The sequence below is a fragment of the Notothenia coriiceps genome, unplaced genomic scaffold (genome assembly GCF_000735185.1).
Source record: "Notothenia coriiceps isolate Sejong01 unplaced genomic scaffold, NC01 NC01_scaffold00037244, whole genome shotgun sequence".
NCBI classification, from domain to species: Eukaryota; Metazoa; Chordata; class Actinopteri; order Perciformes; family Nototheniidae; genus Notothenia; species Notothenia coriiceps.
In genome coordinates, this window is record NW_011369945.1 from 25,067,599 (window position 1) to 25,083,897 (window position 16,299).

The 16,299-nt window shown below is 40.8% G+C and overlaps 1 protein-coding gene across 1 annotated transcript in view; it reads left to right on the plus strand.

The window, feature by feature from the left end:
* Positions 1–16,299, plus strand: part of LOC104965460 (splicing factor, suppressor of white-apricot homolog) — a 143,459-nt gene that overhangs the window by 87,322 nt on the left and 39,838 nt on the right. Inside the window, exons 3-9 of the mRNA XM_010794415.1 lie at positions 8,296–8,372; positions 10,440–10,662; positions 10,764–10,861; positions 11,454–11,616; positions 14,044–14,287; positions 14,577–14,729; positions 14,914–15,007. Of these exons, the coding sequence (XP_010792717.1) occupies positions 8,296–8,372; positions 10,440–10,662; positions 10,764–10,861; positions 11,454–11,616; positions 14,044–14,287; positions 14,577–14,729; positions 14,914–15,007 (1,052 nt within the window). The remainder of the gene's footprint in view (positions 1–8,295; positions 8,373–10,439; positions 10,663–10,763; positions 10,862–11,453; positions 11,617–14,043; positions 14,288–14,576; positions 14,730–14,913; positions 15,008–16,299) is intronic.

The following is a 16,299-nucleotide window of genomic DNA, read 5'->3' on the forward strand; positions in this document are numbered from 1 at the left end:
TGTCTTGTAACTAGGAATGGTGGAGGTAGGTAAGGGCCCCGAATCGAAGTTAAAGTGAGAAATAGCTCCGCTATCGTCAGGTATTTCGTAACGTCTTAGACCTAGGTGTGTTTAGCGCGGTCCCTAGGCCTGTTTGGAAGGAGGAAGAAAAGAATTTAATCGTCGTCTGAAATATCGACTCGGCGAATGAATAGTAAAACTAACTTGGAAAAGTTGTTACTCAAAGGAATTGTAGCCTTTAGACGTATACAAGAAGGAAATGACTTCCTGCCCTAGAGGAGTAGACAATTATTAATATTCCGGTTAAAGTTATTTACTACACAACATCGCTTCGGATACTTTTCGAAGAAGTCACTTGTTGAATTTAATAGAAACTGGTTTACTATAAAACAGTCCGTGGTTAGGCCAATTCTTTTGTGAGCGTGTTGTTGACGACGATAATTTAAATCCACTTGTGTATTAACGTCCGTTAACCTTGACATTTTCATAACCGTCGAGATAAATAGTACTTAAACATTTCCGCAAAACTGGTCAACTAGTTAGTAGACTCGCCTTTCTGAAGAGTGTCAATGACCGAATAGATCCGTATGACATCCAACCAAGAAATTTAATGAAAGCATACTTCAGCTCTTGGGTTAAACCAGGGTAAGAAGCACCAGGAGAAAAGGGAAGAGGGCTATCGTTTCCCACAACGTGTTCGCAAAGGTATAAGTCCTTCTAATAAAAATGGTATATGCATTATATAGATACAGTTAGGGAGAGCGGGCGAAGAAGGGGAGAAATTTCGCTTAAACTTTTTTTATGACAATAAATAACAAGATCGGCGAAGATATCTCGTTTCAGATCTAAAGGAGGTCAGACGGAAACTACAGTATTTTTGGGTGAATATAGTTGATTTCAAACCATAATTTACGACTTTTTAAGTTTCACTACTATAAAAAGCTTACCGTTTTCAATGGTGTAGATAAGATGGTTCTAAAACATACGGTTCCCTGACTGTAACTACTCCCAGTGATGAATGTTTATAGAACCCCTCATAGAAATTAACTTGTCTGAACAAAAGTCAATTCACCTGTTACAACAAATGTTTCGATTTTTTATTTACTCCAATAAAAATGCTCTTATTAGGACAAAGGAGAAGATGTCTGTCTCCTTTGTACAACTATTAGACGCTGCAAAAATGTACAAATAATCTTAATACCCACTGACGAGTATGTACTGACACGGATACTGGTCACGGATGTTCTCGAATTGAAAACTTTATGACACATGGTAACACGGAATACAAATAATGACCAACAACCTATAGCTCATGTGGTAACGTGAAAAAAATACGAAACGACGGATTTAACCGGGTAGGAAACGACGAGCGTCTGAAAGGCGCAACCACCAAAAATAAATATTAGAGACGAACCCAACCAAGGGAGATGTAAAGTGTAATTATGTCACCCGTTTTTTCATACAATCAGGTCGGGTGGTTAACACGTTCAAGAGGGTGATTTTTCTACTCTCCGGACATTAAAAGGGTAGGATCCATGTAGAAAGTTATACTCCTCCGGGTCTTACCCCGCCTTTCTTAGGTCCTTAGTGAACATCCTTAAATTAACTTAAACCAATTAAGGAGACATTTATTCATAAACCAGTGGTGTTTGTTTGTCTAGGACCGAGAGGTCTGACAAATGAAGAACGAAATTCTCGAAGGGAGACCAGGGAGGGAACAATGACTAATTACCGTGGGACAACTTGATCAATAGGTGATATTTTCCTTGACAGGGGTGTTGGAGTTTGGTCAGTGTGAGGCTGAGGTGATACCCGGTTCTTGGTTTCCGAAGTTTCATGGTGGGTTTTGTGTTAAACATCTGGACGTGGTCCGTGACCCTTCGACTAGACGGTTATCCATATCGCGAAAACCAACAACTCTTTAGTTTGACACCCTCGTTTAATAATCTTACCTTTCTGTATGTTCTGGTGACCTATTAGAGGGAGGCTAAGAACCCCGGGAGGTGCGTTCTAAGGAGGGGCACCCCTAAGTTTACTATGTGCTTGCCCTGTTTCTAAGTCTTTGGGGTCCCCCCTGGATCGGTTACTGACGTCTCTCGACCCTTGGTTTCATTGTGTCCGAGTAGTCATTGTAGTGATGCGGCAGTCCCTGAGGTTTAGGACGGTCACCCGTCTGCAGGGGGACGAATTCGGTCATATGTACGAGGGTCCGGTAGACTTCAAACGAATCCGCGTAAATCTACTAGGTCCTTCTAACCCTCTTACAGTATACCCAGTCTCTTTGGGTTTTATCTGAAAAACATTTTTGAGTTGTATCTGCACAAACCTCCTCTTCTTACGACCAACAGGTTTCTGTGATGGAATGGAACCATTTTTCCCCCCAACCTTTGTAGTTAAGGGAAACCCCGAAAAAAGACGTTTCCCCTGGTTCCTGCTGAACTAAGGTCACATTTCCTTTCTTACTTACCCCGGGTACATAGCACTCTAAAACTCACTGTTTAGGAGAAGGTAAGTTGTCTCCCGTAACTCTACTTTGCCAACTGACACAGAAAAGTGGTACTTGTTACAGGTGGAGATGCGGGCACGTTTGCTTCCCTCACCCGAAGCTTTCGGTAAAGGTCCCAGGACCTCGACCGGGATCGGTCAGAGGTCTAAGTTGGTAGGTATCTTTTAGAAACCTCCTCAACTTAAGGCACAAACGGGTCCGCCGCGGTTTTTGTAGGTGGACGGAGGATCTCCTCAAGACGTACCTCCTTACCCGTTTTTATGGTCGATGACTACCACACTTTTGAACACTTCTGAACGTCTCTTGTAAACTTGGAGACAGAACGGTGTTTCCCATATACTTGTTTCATAACTCTACTTACAAATAATAACTGTTGAGAATAAAAGGTGTTATTTAACAACCGGGTTATTTAGAAATTTTAGTCTGCTACACTAAAAGAGCTAAAAAAAAAAGGAGTAAAAAAGAGAGGTATCACTCCAATGGATCCTTACTATTTAATGTCCGGAAGAAGTAGAAAAATTCACCTCTTGAACGTGTCAACCCACCGAACTTGATTACGAAAACGGGGTGACATAAAATTTCCTTTCAGATATACGGGCGCGAGGGTTCTAAACAATAAGTTCTCTACCGACCAATGTCACCCTCTTTTTGACCCATTTTGTCGAAGGATTTATACGACGGGGCTGTCGACCTTGTTAACATGTCTTCCTCGACTTGAGAGTCTAAATTAGTGATACCCCCTTAAGTCCAGTAGAAATTCTGTCTCTGGGTGCTGTGGTAACCATCTACACTCACGAGCGGATACAGGATGAGATTTTAGGGCCAAATTTAAAACGTCAAAGACTTACTAAACATTATCAAACCAAAATTTAAACCGTATAACTGCGATTAACAACGGTAAAAAATAAACCACAAAAAAATGTCGACATACCAGAAGGGACAGTACAGACACAAAATTAGGACAACATTTGAAAACCTGGAAGGACCGGTCCCCATGAGAACCCTTTTCTTAAAATAAGTTTACTAGAAAAAATGGACCGATTTATTTTCCAAATATAATACGTCCCCGAAGTTGAAATTTGGTCGTAATTTTTACAATTACTGGTCACATTTTGCGCATAGAGACCATAAGACCTTCGGAAACCCGGTCCACATAAAGTCGAGACGTCAGGAGGGTCTCTCCCCTTAGTATCAAGACGAATTGACAGCGTCCCGGTGGCCCTGTTTCACGAGAGGTCGATAAAGGAGTAAGTTTATAAATTCCACACCCCACACGCGCGGCACCACACACACAACACACACACACACACACACACACACACAACACAACACACACACACACCACACCAACACCACACTACACCACACACCACACCCACAAACACAACCACACCACATACTCACCACTCAATCATAGTACCACTGTGGTTTGTCTTAACACGGGTTTTAGTCACAAAGTCGTCAGTTTATCAACACCATGATGTTGGAGTCGAGCGATACTACCTTACAATGTATATCGTATTATTTGAAATCCAGGTACAACCCCATAATAATTATTTGTATTCTTATACAAAGTGTGCAAAGTGGACCACCGAGAACGTCGGTCTTAAAGTTATAGTTAGTTGAAGTAGGGGGGACCTCTTGCACATACGGCGTCTAACGGCGTACCAATCTTTATCAAATTCCTTTATTCTTTTACTTTTTTTTCCAAATCTTTCTTAAGAGATTATAGGCCGTGACATATTTTATTTTTTCACCTTTTCCGTCGATCTTTACATCTGTGCCCATGCTAGTTGTTGGGGTTACACAGTCCCTACTAGTCCACAGACCCAAAGAATTCCTCAAGAAACCAATACATAAGTGTCACTACACTTTGAACTTATGGTATTGACCAAATTATTTTTTAGGGGAAACAATAAACGTCATGAGTCTTAATATTCTCGCAAAAAAACGAACTTACGAATGCCGTACAAAACTCTCACAAACCACACAAGGCGAAGAGAAATCGGAGGAGAGGAGGGCCACGCGAACTCTTTCCCCCAAGCAATCACAGTCGCGACCATAAACTTCCGTGGATGTGCTCACCGAAGCTTTATATGCGGCGAGCGGAGGGCGAGGGTGCTCCTCCTCTCCGAATTGTCCCTTTCGCCACTCCTTTTTGTGAGAGCGATTGACGGATTCGTAAGTCTATGTTTTTACGAAAAGACCATCAATCATTACGTTATAGTGCCCGAGAAAAAGTGAGGAAATTTTGTTCAATACCAATAATTCATTAGTGTAGTGACACTATGTATTTTTCTTAATGGGAATTTGGGTCTGGAAGACACTAAAGAGTAGGAACTCAACCCCAACTAGACATGGGACAAATGTAAAAGACGACGAAGGTGAAAAAAAATAAAGTCGCCTTACCTGTCAAAGATTAGGAAAAAAAGTAAAAATCAAAGAAAATTGTAAGATTTAGGTACGCCGGAGACGCGTATGTGCAAGAGGTCCCCCTTACTTACCTACTAACTTGAAGCCAACCGGCCGTGTGATCACTGCACCACTTTGTATAAATTACAAATTAGTTATATGGTGTAGCTGTATTGTCCAGATAATATCGATAAACACTTGAGTAGATCGCTGGACCTCAACATCAATGGTTGCTAACTAGACACGTTGGACCTAAAAACCGTGTAAAGACAAAACCAACAGGTAGGTACTAACATAAAGATTGAATGGTGTGGGTGTGTGGTGTGTGTTGTTGTGTGTGTGTGTGTGTTGTGGTGGTTTGTTGTGGGTGTGTGTGGTGTGTGGTGGGGTGTGTGTGTGTGTGCGCCGCCGTGATGGTGGAATTTTATAAACTTACTCCTTTATCGACTTCGTTGAAAACAGGGCACCGGACCCTGTCAATTTGTCTGATCGAAGGGAGAGACCCCTCTGACTCTCAACTTATGTGGACGGGTTTCTAGGTTCTATGGTCTCTATGGCAAAAAGTGTGACCAGTAATTGGTAAATTAGACCAATTAACTCGGGACGTAGAAAGGAATAAATCGGGTCCCATTATTCTGAGAACCTAAATTAGAGAAAAGGTTCTTCACTGACCCGGTTCTCCATGTTCATCGTTCTAGTTTGTTTCTGTACTGTCATCTGTGTATGCAACTATTTGTATTTTACGTAATCAGTCAGTTATAGTTTAAGTTTTGTTGAATTTGTAAGTTTGACCGTTAAATTTTGCTAGAATCCTGATAGCTTCGAGTGAGTGTGACACCAGCGTACAAGAGACAGAAAATGTCTACCGGGAACTTAAGGGGGTATCACCTAATTTAAGACTCTCAAAGTCAGGAAAGACATGTAACAAGGTTCGACACTACCCCGTAGATAAATCTTCTACAAAATGTCAAAAAAGGAGTGACACCTTGTCGTAGACTTATTTTAGAAACCCTCGCCGTCCCGGTTAATATCCTGAATAGAAACGTGTTATGTCCCCCGTTTCATAAATAAAGTCGGTGGTTTAACACGTGCAAGAGTGCAAATTGTTTCTTACTTCTCCGGACGATTCAATAAATGTGAGGACGATGATGGGCAGTGGATACTCTCTGTTTACTCTTTTTTTTTAGCTCTTTTAGTGAACAACTAAATTCTTAAATAAACGGTTAAATAACCACCTTTATCATTAACCAGTTATTATTTTCAGTAGAGTTATGAAACAATATATGGTAACAAACGTTACCTGCTCCATATTTGGCCAAAAGCACGGTTCAGAAAGTGTCCAGAAATGTGGACAAACGACCAATAAAACCGGGTAAGGAGGGTACGTCTAGAGGAGATCTCTCACTACAAAACCACGCGACCGTTGTGCCTTAAAGAGGAGTTCCAAAGAACCAACAACTCTAGACCTCTGACCGACCGGTGGAGCTGGAACTTAGAAGAGCTTCGGTGAGGAAGCAACGCCCGCCACCCACCAGAACCCGAGTAACAGTACCGACCTTTTCATGGGTCAGAGTGCAAAGTAGAAGTTACGGGACAAGACTACCTTCCCAACATGAGGTTTTAGAGTGCTATTTGTGACCGGGTAAGTACAAGAAAGGAATGTGCCAGTCAGCCGAACCAGGGAAAGCGTCTTTTTGTCGGGTTTCGGTACGTTACAAGTGGGGTAAAAAGTGCATCCATACACACAAACCTACGTTTGATCAATGTAGGGACTCAAACAAAGAACCAGATGAAATAAAAGTTCATTAAAGCAGTTGAGAATGGCCGATTTGTCAGTGAGAGTTTGCGAGTCTGCTACCACTTTTGTTTGCTGATTTTTGTCCTTGGTCTTTTAAGTCTTTGACATGATCACACATTCAAAATCCTGAACAGTCAGTCCCCCACTGCAATGCAAACCTGAAAGAACGTGTTCGGGCTGACATATATGACAACAATTGATCACAATATTCATCCAAATTGTCTCCAATTATATCCTGAGTGAAAGCTAAAAAAGCCAGAAGGTTAATTGCAGTCGAATTTATTATCAGTTGTCACTCTGTTCATGACAATTATTGTAACCTGTTGTGTAAAACCCAACACTGATCGTTACCATCATTTTACAATACAGACAATCATTTCATATCCTGATTTTAAAAAAAATCTAAAATTAGCTGAATTTATTCTTAATTGACATACTCTACCTTCACTGAAATATCTGAATCATTTGACCTATGTGGGACTGTTGAGTGTTTTGTTTACCTGTAAGGAGCTTCTGAGTGCATACTGTAGCTTTTAACAGTTTGTGATTCAGCCAAAGGTTGAATGGAAAATGTGCTTTTATTTAAAAGTGAGAGTACATCCATTTACTAAAGTGTGATAACCATTGAGATTTACATAATATGCCACTTTACAATTAGCAGCCAAACACAAGCTAGTCGACCATGATAATGATCCTGTTATATAAGTGAGGAGGTTATTTAAAGAGAGCGTCCTTTTTGAAATTGGGGCACAGTTTGGAAGTACATTACCTAATCACTTAATTGAAGTTGAGAAGGGGACATTAGATCTAGTGAACACATGGGTATTGTGAAGCTTTTAGGCCACGTCTAAAACATCTGGTATCGAAACTGTACCCCATGGCACACCATATACTACAAGCCAAATTACATTTTTAGGAATTGTGGGAAGGCTGTCTTTTTTTCCCCCCTGTAGATGTTATGTGTTTAATTCCTATCCTTCCTTACGGCCGCGTGCGTTGCTTCAACGGAGACGCTTCCCATTCACTTTGAATGGGGTGAGGTCAGGCTTTGCCGAACTGCATTGTGGTTCCGTCGCTTTGTCTCCGTTGCTCGCTTCAAAAGTTGAGAAAAGTTCAACTCTTCAAGATTCGACGGAAGCGTCAGCCAATGAAATCATATGCCAGTACAATCGCTAGCCAATCAAACCGCGTGCTTGTGTGTCCAGGGCGGGAGATAAATGTGATTGGTTGTTGGTCGCGTGCCAGACACGCCCACCGGTAAACTTCAACACACGCTGCCGTGTGGACGTGCCGTTACTGTGCAAACTCCCTGTAGTACAACATTTAAAATGGTAATTCAGTTTCCATATGTGCAGATAAAGGTAAATGAAAGGGAATGAAAATATCTATCTGTGGTACATTTTGTATAATGGATGAAATGTTGACGATCATGTGGTTCGGCCACTCTTAAATACAGTTTTAGGCATGCTTTATCTGAAGTCACTGCTCCACTGGGAATATATCCAGCAGGGTATATTTACATGTTATTACTAAAGAGTTAATCCTCTTCTTTGTGTCTTAAATCTCTTCACATGCTCAGAAGAGGCGGAGGCTGAGGAGAGTGAGGAGCCGTTCGTCGCTCCCCCAGGGCTCACTATCCCCCCCGATGTAGAGCTGGTGAGTCTTAAATATCCAGATGGTGTATTGTTGTTTATGCTCTGTTGTGCTCTTATACACAGTAAAAATACTCAACATATAAACGTGCATATGTTCAGTGGTTTTGCACAATAACAGGAACATTTAGGCAACTCGTGAACACTTCCAAATCAACTTTTTGGATGTTAACAAGGGCATGAGGGGAAATGCCTGGCTTTCCCCTTATTTAGAAGCGGATTGGTTTAGGCATGTTCTTTACTGAACAACATGAACATTACTTAGCCTATGAAAATCATATATACATTCAGTATGTGTATATAAACATAACATACATATATACAATCCCATAACAGTTTAGATTTAGCATCAGAAGGTCTAATAGAAAAACATTTCAGAAAAATCTCGGAAACTAAAACTTGATTAACAGGGTTTCCATGAGATATGGTTTGAGGTGTTAAGCCACCCTGACACATCTCATCATTAGATGACAATCCAATCAATAGCAATTCAAGCATTTCTATGTGAACCTGTTCTTTTCCCCCTTCAACTGAAAAGCCTATGTCATTAAAGTGTATTACTTGTTATGTATTACCACACCTCTGCTACAAAACGCCACATATGTAGACATATATCTCTCCACATACAAGCTTTACAATCATACAACATACAATGATACTAACAAGATCAAAACATTTAAATTCATAGCTGTTGCTTTTATTCTGGTGGTTTTCTTTTGTCAGACAATCTTCCCTCCCGCACCCAGAACCCCCAGTGACCCCCTTACACTGACACTTTGTTATGCATGAGGAGAGAGACAAGCTTTAATGCTATGGCATGTGTATACTTTCAGAATATAGCAAGCTGGTTCCAGAACAGCAATAACACACACATGCATTCATACACTGCATAAGAAAGATGCTGCACATGATATGCATATACTATTACTGTCTACTCCCTAGATTGTCAGGAGATATCCTTCTCAGAATATATTTCTATTTAATGTGTCTTTGGTTATTAGAACAAGGGAATTGCATGTCAAAGGTCTTTGGCCCAAATCTAACCTGTACATTGTGATGCATCTTGGACAACTAATTAAAAAGGATATTCATATAAACAAGTTGAATGCGGTACACATTGCATACACTGTTTGTATTGATTTCTCTATTAAACTCAAGGTTTTTACTAGATAACCCCCAGTGCCCACTGCAGAAAATACAATTTGTCAAAAGAGAAATTAAATGCAACAACGGTCCTAGATCAGATTTGGAAATGAAGCCGCAATCAGTGGTTATGCACTTCGGTTAACCTGGCGAGATTCTGTGCTTACAGTACATGAGATAACACAAGGCAAATACTGGCAATCCTATGACCGTTACACGTTAGTTATGTCTTGCTTTAGCGCATTAACACAAGCTCAGTTATACAGGCGTGTCAGAAGATGCTTTTCTTGGGTATATCCCAACATAAAACACGTATTAAACGCCCCCTTTTCACCTAATTGCTAAGTCCATAAAGCGAAAGGCCCTTGTATGTCAGGAAGTCCTTGGCAGCATAGAACACAATAATGTGCAGTTACTGTTAAACTCTGGCATCTTTTTGGCTGCTTTCCTGAAAGCTAGTATTTATTGTGACTTTCATCATGATGAGATATGTGTGTTCTTGTTTGAAAATTGCGGCACTTCTCTGCACTCTCTAGGTAATGACAATGATTAATCATTAAAAGCACAGAAGGGGGACAATAATGAATGAATAATGGACTATTTCTTGTTCCGCTGAATTCCACCTCATGTGTATTTTAAGAATGAATGTCGGCACAATGAACATAAGAGTGCCTGGCATGAAAATGCCTCGGAGCCAAAATGGCTTGTGTCCTTGGTTTAAAGAAGCCATTTATACACTGTGCCATGCATCCTAATGTTATGTGCAGCTGTCTGGTGCTCTCACGCTTATGTGAGAAAGACCTGCATATTTTTCACTTTTGGTAATGAGCCTCTAAATTGCTTCTACAGATGAAAAATTCTCATATAAACTGACATATATAGATGTCAGTTTATCACTCGTGCTAATTCTCTGCCTTTTTCTTCCTAGCCTGCAACCATCAAGACCCATAACATCATCGAGAGGACGGCCAACTTTGTATCTCAGCAGGGGGCTCAGTTTGAAATAGTCCTGAAGGCCAAGCAGTCTGGCAACTCCCAGTTTGACTTTCTCCGCTTCGACCATTACCTCAACCCGTATTACAGACTCATCCTGCGGGCCATGAAGGAAGGCCGATACAACTTCCCCTCCAAGAAGCAGGAGCAGTCGCAGGGCGAGTTACACAACGCAGTCACTGAAACCATCTGGAGGTGTCAGAAAAAGTTCCTACACCCAGTGTGCTCATTACTTTGTCTCTTGCATTCCTCGCTGTAGATTCCAACTCTGATTCAGATGATGATGGGGATGGCAGTTACCTCCATCCCAGCCTGTTCGCCCCTAAAAGGTGCTCTCGCCTGGAGGAGCTTGTGAAGGTATTATAAATAGAGTGTAGGCCACCCAGTGTGGAGCCTTACCTGTTGGATAAAGTTTAAATCATCATATTTATCTTTTTTCTCCTCTTAATTTAGGCTTTCTTAACTGGAAGGCCACCACTGCCATTTAAATTACATGAACATGCTTTTAGTACTTCACATGCCCATTACTGCATTCTCTAATAACTATTCTGTTTCCCTGTCTTCATGCTGTTAAGTGTTTGTGTTAGTTCTTTCATGTGCATTGCCAGCACAGCCATTAGTCTTCACCAGAGCAGCAAGAATGGAAGTATGTTTTTTGAAAGAAACATAATGAGCTCCTTTTTAATAGCAAGCTGTCTGATAGTTGCCTCCCATCAAGAAGGCTTTCTACTTTCAAATCGGCTACTCATTTTCTACTAAGGATTCACAGTTCATATATTACTGGGTTAACTGCTACATTCTGTATATACTGCACTGCAGTTAATATGTTATGAGTTTAGAGAGATTTAAATGATTACTGTAAAATGGTCTTATCTCATGTTGTGTGAAGTGTCTCTTAACATAATGTGAGATAGATTGTTTGAATCTTCCCTTATTCTTCTTCTTCCAGCCTCTACATGTAATGGACCCCGACCATCCTCTGGCAGAACTTGTCAGAAAAACCCGACTGGAAAGGAATGGCGTGGTACCGGTGGTACCGGTGGTTGAGACCAAACCAGAGGAAGTGCCAGAACCAGTTGCTCCCAGCGCACCAGCGCAGTACACTGCTGACCGTGAGTATATAGATTTTCTTTGTTGTTGTCTTTAAATGATCTAATTGTGATCACGTTGGGCCTGGTATTCTTTATTTTGATCCCTTTTTGTTGTTTTGCTCTTGTTTGAGCAAATTAAAACTGCATTTTTGCTGAGCGTACTTTTGACCACAGAAAACTGCCATTTGGCTTTCCCTATTTGAACATTTCTTGATGCTCGTGTTCTGCCACTGCTGGTTGATCAATACAGCTCCCCACTACTAAATGCTGACCAGTCTTTAATCGATGCCAAGGCATTTTCAACATCTGTCAGCGAAGTTCTATTGAGCATAGAGGTGAACAGGGAAGGACTTGTTTTGGTGTGTGCCAGATTATCATTTTGCCACAGCATGAGAGGTTTCATAACCGGCTAAAAGGGGATCTAAACATAGTGAATTTTTAATTTAATTTAAATGTATTCATATTACATGAAAGATATAAACCCAAGATCCTGAACTGAATTGTAATAGTAAGACCCTTAAACACAGAGGCAAAACTTGTATTAATATAAATAACAGGCCAATGGAATGCCTTTTATTCTTCCCACATAGAAAGCCACTATATGCAACGTTATAATTTCTAGAATGAAAGACATAACCATCAAATACGAAATAATGCCTGTCTCTTGTACTACGTTCTGTTTGCAAGTCCATATGTGAACCCATCCACGATGAGTCACATCCAGCCCCTCTTCACGTTATTTATAAGGCTTCCACTTCAACACATTTATGTATGACTCCATCCTCCCCTGAAACGGCTGCTTGAATAAACCCACAATCATCGGCCCCTTCTAAAGTGTTAACTTCTCCATTAATGCCATTTATTCACCCCTGAGATATTTGTGTAGGGCGTCCTTTGATCTGATCTTTGCTAAAGAAATAAGACTGTTAACAAATTGGTTGTGAATGACCTCGTTGGTTAGTGTCGTTAATATGCATTATTGCTCAACACGGGGGCTGCTAATCTGCCCATGCATGTAGCTACTTGATACAATGAGAAAGCCTCCTCTTGTCCTTTCGAACATTTTTTTTGTTATCATGATGTTAATACAGGGCGTGGATAATAAGCTGCTCCATTACCTCTTTTGAATTGGATTGCCTGCCTTAATTTAGTGTATTAAATCTCTTCCACAGACACTAATGGATATAAGCGTGCTAAAGACCTCACAATAACAGCGGCTCCAACTTTCACATTAAAGTCAATCTATGAAATATGTCTTACCCTCCGATCATCCATCTATCTGACCATCTATTTATCTGACCGACCATTAAACTCCATTTATTTTTTAACCTTCCACATCTTACGTCTTCATCCCAATATTGTAACACCCGTCAAGTTTGTAAATGAAAGCTTCTGCTGTCGTTTTTTATTTTCCTGACCGGCGGAAATTGCATGTGTCATTAATGTCAACCAGCTCAGTGACTAATGTGTTAATATCACACTGTTCCCACTTTGACACTGACGATTCATTGTGTCCCTGTCCCTGTATTGCCCCCTTCCTCATGCCCTGTCTCTTTTCAATAAAGAGACTCTGTAATGCTAACTGATATGAGACATGACCCTTTCACACACCTTGATTTATATTCTCTCACCTCCGCTGATTTAAATACATTCCTGCAACACACGTATTCAACTTAACATAGAAACCTACTTCGACAGCGAACAGGAAAGCGTATGTAAAACAGATACAACACACACAAGTGTCAACAACTGAAGGCCCTTCACAACCATATAATAAAAACTTCCACACCTCTAATCTCTTGACGTTTGATCACAACAACCACATTAGATTTACAAATAGTGTGCATGTTTATTGAGAAAAACAAAGAGATCATTCAAGGGTTTGGGGGTCCACTTCATAAGGGAAATGTCTCCGCGTTCCTAAAAGACTATGATCTATTTCCAACTTTTCTTGCCATGAAAATATTATTTCATCATCATCACTGAGCCCGAATGTAGCATTTCTGTTATGTATGGGCTACTAAACAAGACTGATTTTGACAGTTTCTATTTCCAATTGCCGATGTGTTTTCCCTGACCCGTGGATGTTTTTCTCCAAGGTTGAAATAGATGGCAATAATGGAAAGCCTCTGAAATGAATCAGTAAATCACCCCTTTACTCTTTGTGAACACAAATAACAGTTCCTTTCAACCATACAGAGAAACATCCTACACAATAGAGCATTACACATCACAAAAACTATTAGTGTTGAGATCACCGTAGAGTTTAAAGACAACTGTGACACTCTCAACAAAAACAAAAGATATGATCCTCTCAAATCTTGTATGTATTGAATGGCTGTAGCACTATATAATGCAGTTTGTGTCCACATGAATTATGCACAATTTCAATTTTCGAAAGGTCACTCTACATGATACTTCTCTTTTTCTTTACATTCAAAACTGCAGCAATGTACTATGGGTACTACATGCTCCCCGACGGAACGTTCTGCCTGGCCCCGCCTCCCCCGGGTATAGATGCCAGCTCCTACTATAACAGTATACCCTCAGCTGTCATGGCTCCCCCTATGTCTTCGGAGGCTTTGCCTAATCTGGGAACTACCCCCACGCCTCCTGAAAGTGTCGCAATGGCACCACCTGCTACAGCCCCCTCTCAGGTCCCCAGCTCTGCTGCTGTTGTACCAGAAATCAGGTAGGAACTAATACACATCCCTGGGGAATACCAGTTTCTTTCGTTTTAGTGACATTCAAATTGATTAGTTAGTGCTTTTGAAATTAGTCCCGATCATGTATTGATACATTAATTTATTTGGAGCTCCTGATCAAGAAGAAACTGATTTCTAATGAGCTAATTTACATTTTTAACTAAAAAGCTTTATTTTTAGTGTTTGTTCTATGCATAGGGTATGATGAATCAGTTACTTAAAGTAAATTGAAATGACTATTTTTTCTTTCAACATCTTTAATTTGCCCATAAACAGTTCTAAACCTGAAGCTCAAGTTTCCACACCAGCGCCACAAGCCATCATCCCCCCACCACCCGACTCCCAGCCAGTCATAGACAAGCTGGCCGAGTACGTGGCTAGGAACGGTGTTAAGTTCGAGGCTGGTGTCCGTGCCAAGAATGATCCACGGTAAGTGTTTCTCACCAGAAATAAATCTGTTGCTCCGGTCACATCTCGGTTTTAGAAAATCTTATCAGTAACTTTACTTTAGATATTGCAGAAAGCTCTTCATCATCCATTGGCTTATCTTCTATACAGTAAGTGGTCACCAATCATTTTATAAAGTATGTGTTCTTCCCTCTGTCTACTGTAGGTTTGACTTTCTGCAGCCTTGGAATCAGTACAACCCCTATTACGAGTTTAAGAAGAATTACTTCATGCAGAGGGAAGGAAGAAGCGCTCCAGAGGTATAAGTGTACAGCTTTACTTAATATTTCTGTCCCCAACTTGACACCTTAAGTAAAAGTACTATTCTACACTTGAATGTGTTTGATACAGTCGACCAGTAACCCTTCCATACTGCCAATGAATTCTTAATTATATGGTGAGCATCCTGCCAATGCTTTATCACAGCTCATATGAGTGATCAAAACTCCTACGTTAAACCCTTAATAGCTTGTTAAAGCTTGCCAAGTATCACATTAGTAACAACATTAGTGTCATGGATATTGTTGAAGAGGAGTTTTTAAAAGTGGGCTAAGTAAATGTTCAGTAAGAAATGTCAGGGTAATTATATTTAGATGTTTTCATTTTCTTTATTAGTATAATATTTAGATTCAAAATATCTGTTAAGAGAGTCTTGACAGAGAAACAGACTTGAAATAGAATGGCGAAAAAGAAACAGCCATAACAATTCAAACAATTGACATCCAACATTTAATTAGCATCCCTAAATAGTCTTCTATAAGGGAAATAAAGAACAAGAAAACAATTCTGCCACTGATAACCATATAAACCAAATTGAAGGATTTGTAGTGTTATTTGCTTGACATTTTTGGAAATAATCATAATATATTTATATGTTATCTTAATGCAATGTTCTATACTCATTTCTTTACTATATGCAGGGGTGCAGATAACTGGTACGCAAGTATGCATGCGTGGCAACAATCTGAAATGCATACCGTCACTTGTCTCAAAAAGCACATTTGCGTACCGACGTACTTGTGAAGCTTTTCCAGAAGGCGGTTAGATCACGGACAACAGTCGGTCTCCGTGTGCACAGACAGGGCTGCTGTTAACGTTGGTCTGTACAACGGAATTGTGCCAAGATTACGCCAACCGGCTGCGGAGGGAGACTCCCCCTCCCCCCCCCTTCACTGGAGAACTGCGCTAAAACAGCTGATCACAACGGTCCACACCCGTTGTCACTCAACCTTACTCGCCCGTTGAACCTCCTTGTAACAAAAAGGATGCACACTTCCAGTAGACACTCTAGTAGACGATTATTGCTGTAGTGACTCGTTACGAACTCTGGGTATATCAGTCCCCAACGTGTATTGAAAGAGTCACTTCCGTGAGTCTAACTTCATGCCTCACTCACAACCATGGGTTGAAGACCGAGGTGAGTTCAATACACTGACTTGGACACATAGCGCTTGCAGTTGACCCCCCCCCCCCCCCTCGTCCCACGATTCACCTCATGATAAGTCCTTTCACTGACCCCCCCCCCCCCGCCGATTCACCTCAAGCACTGTGT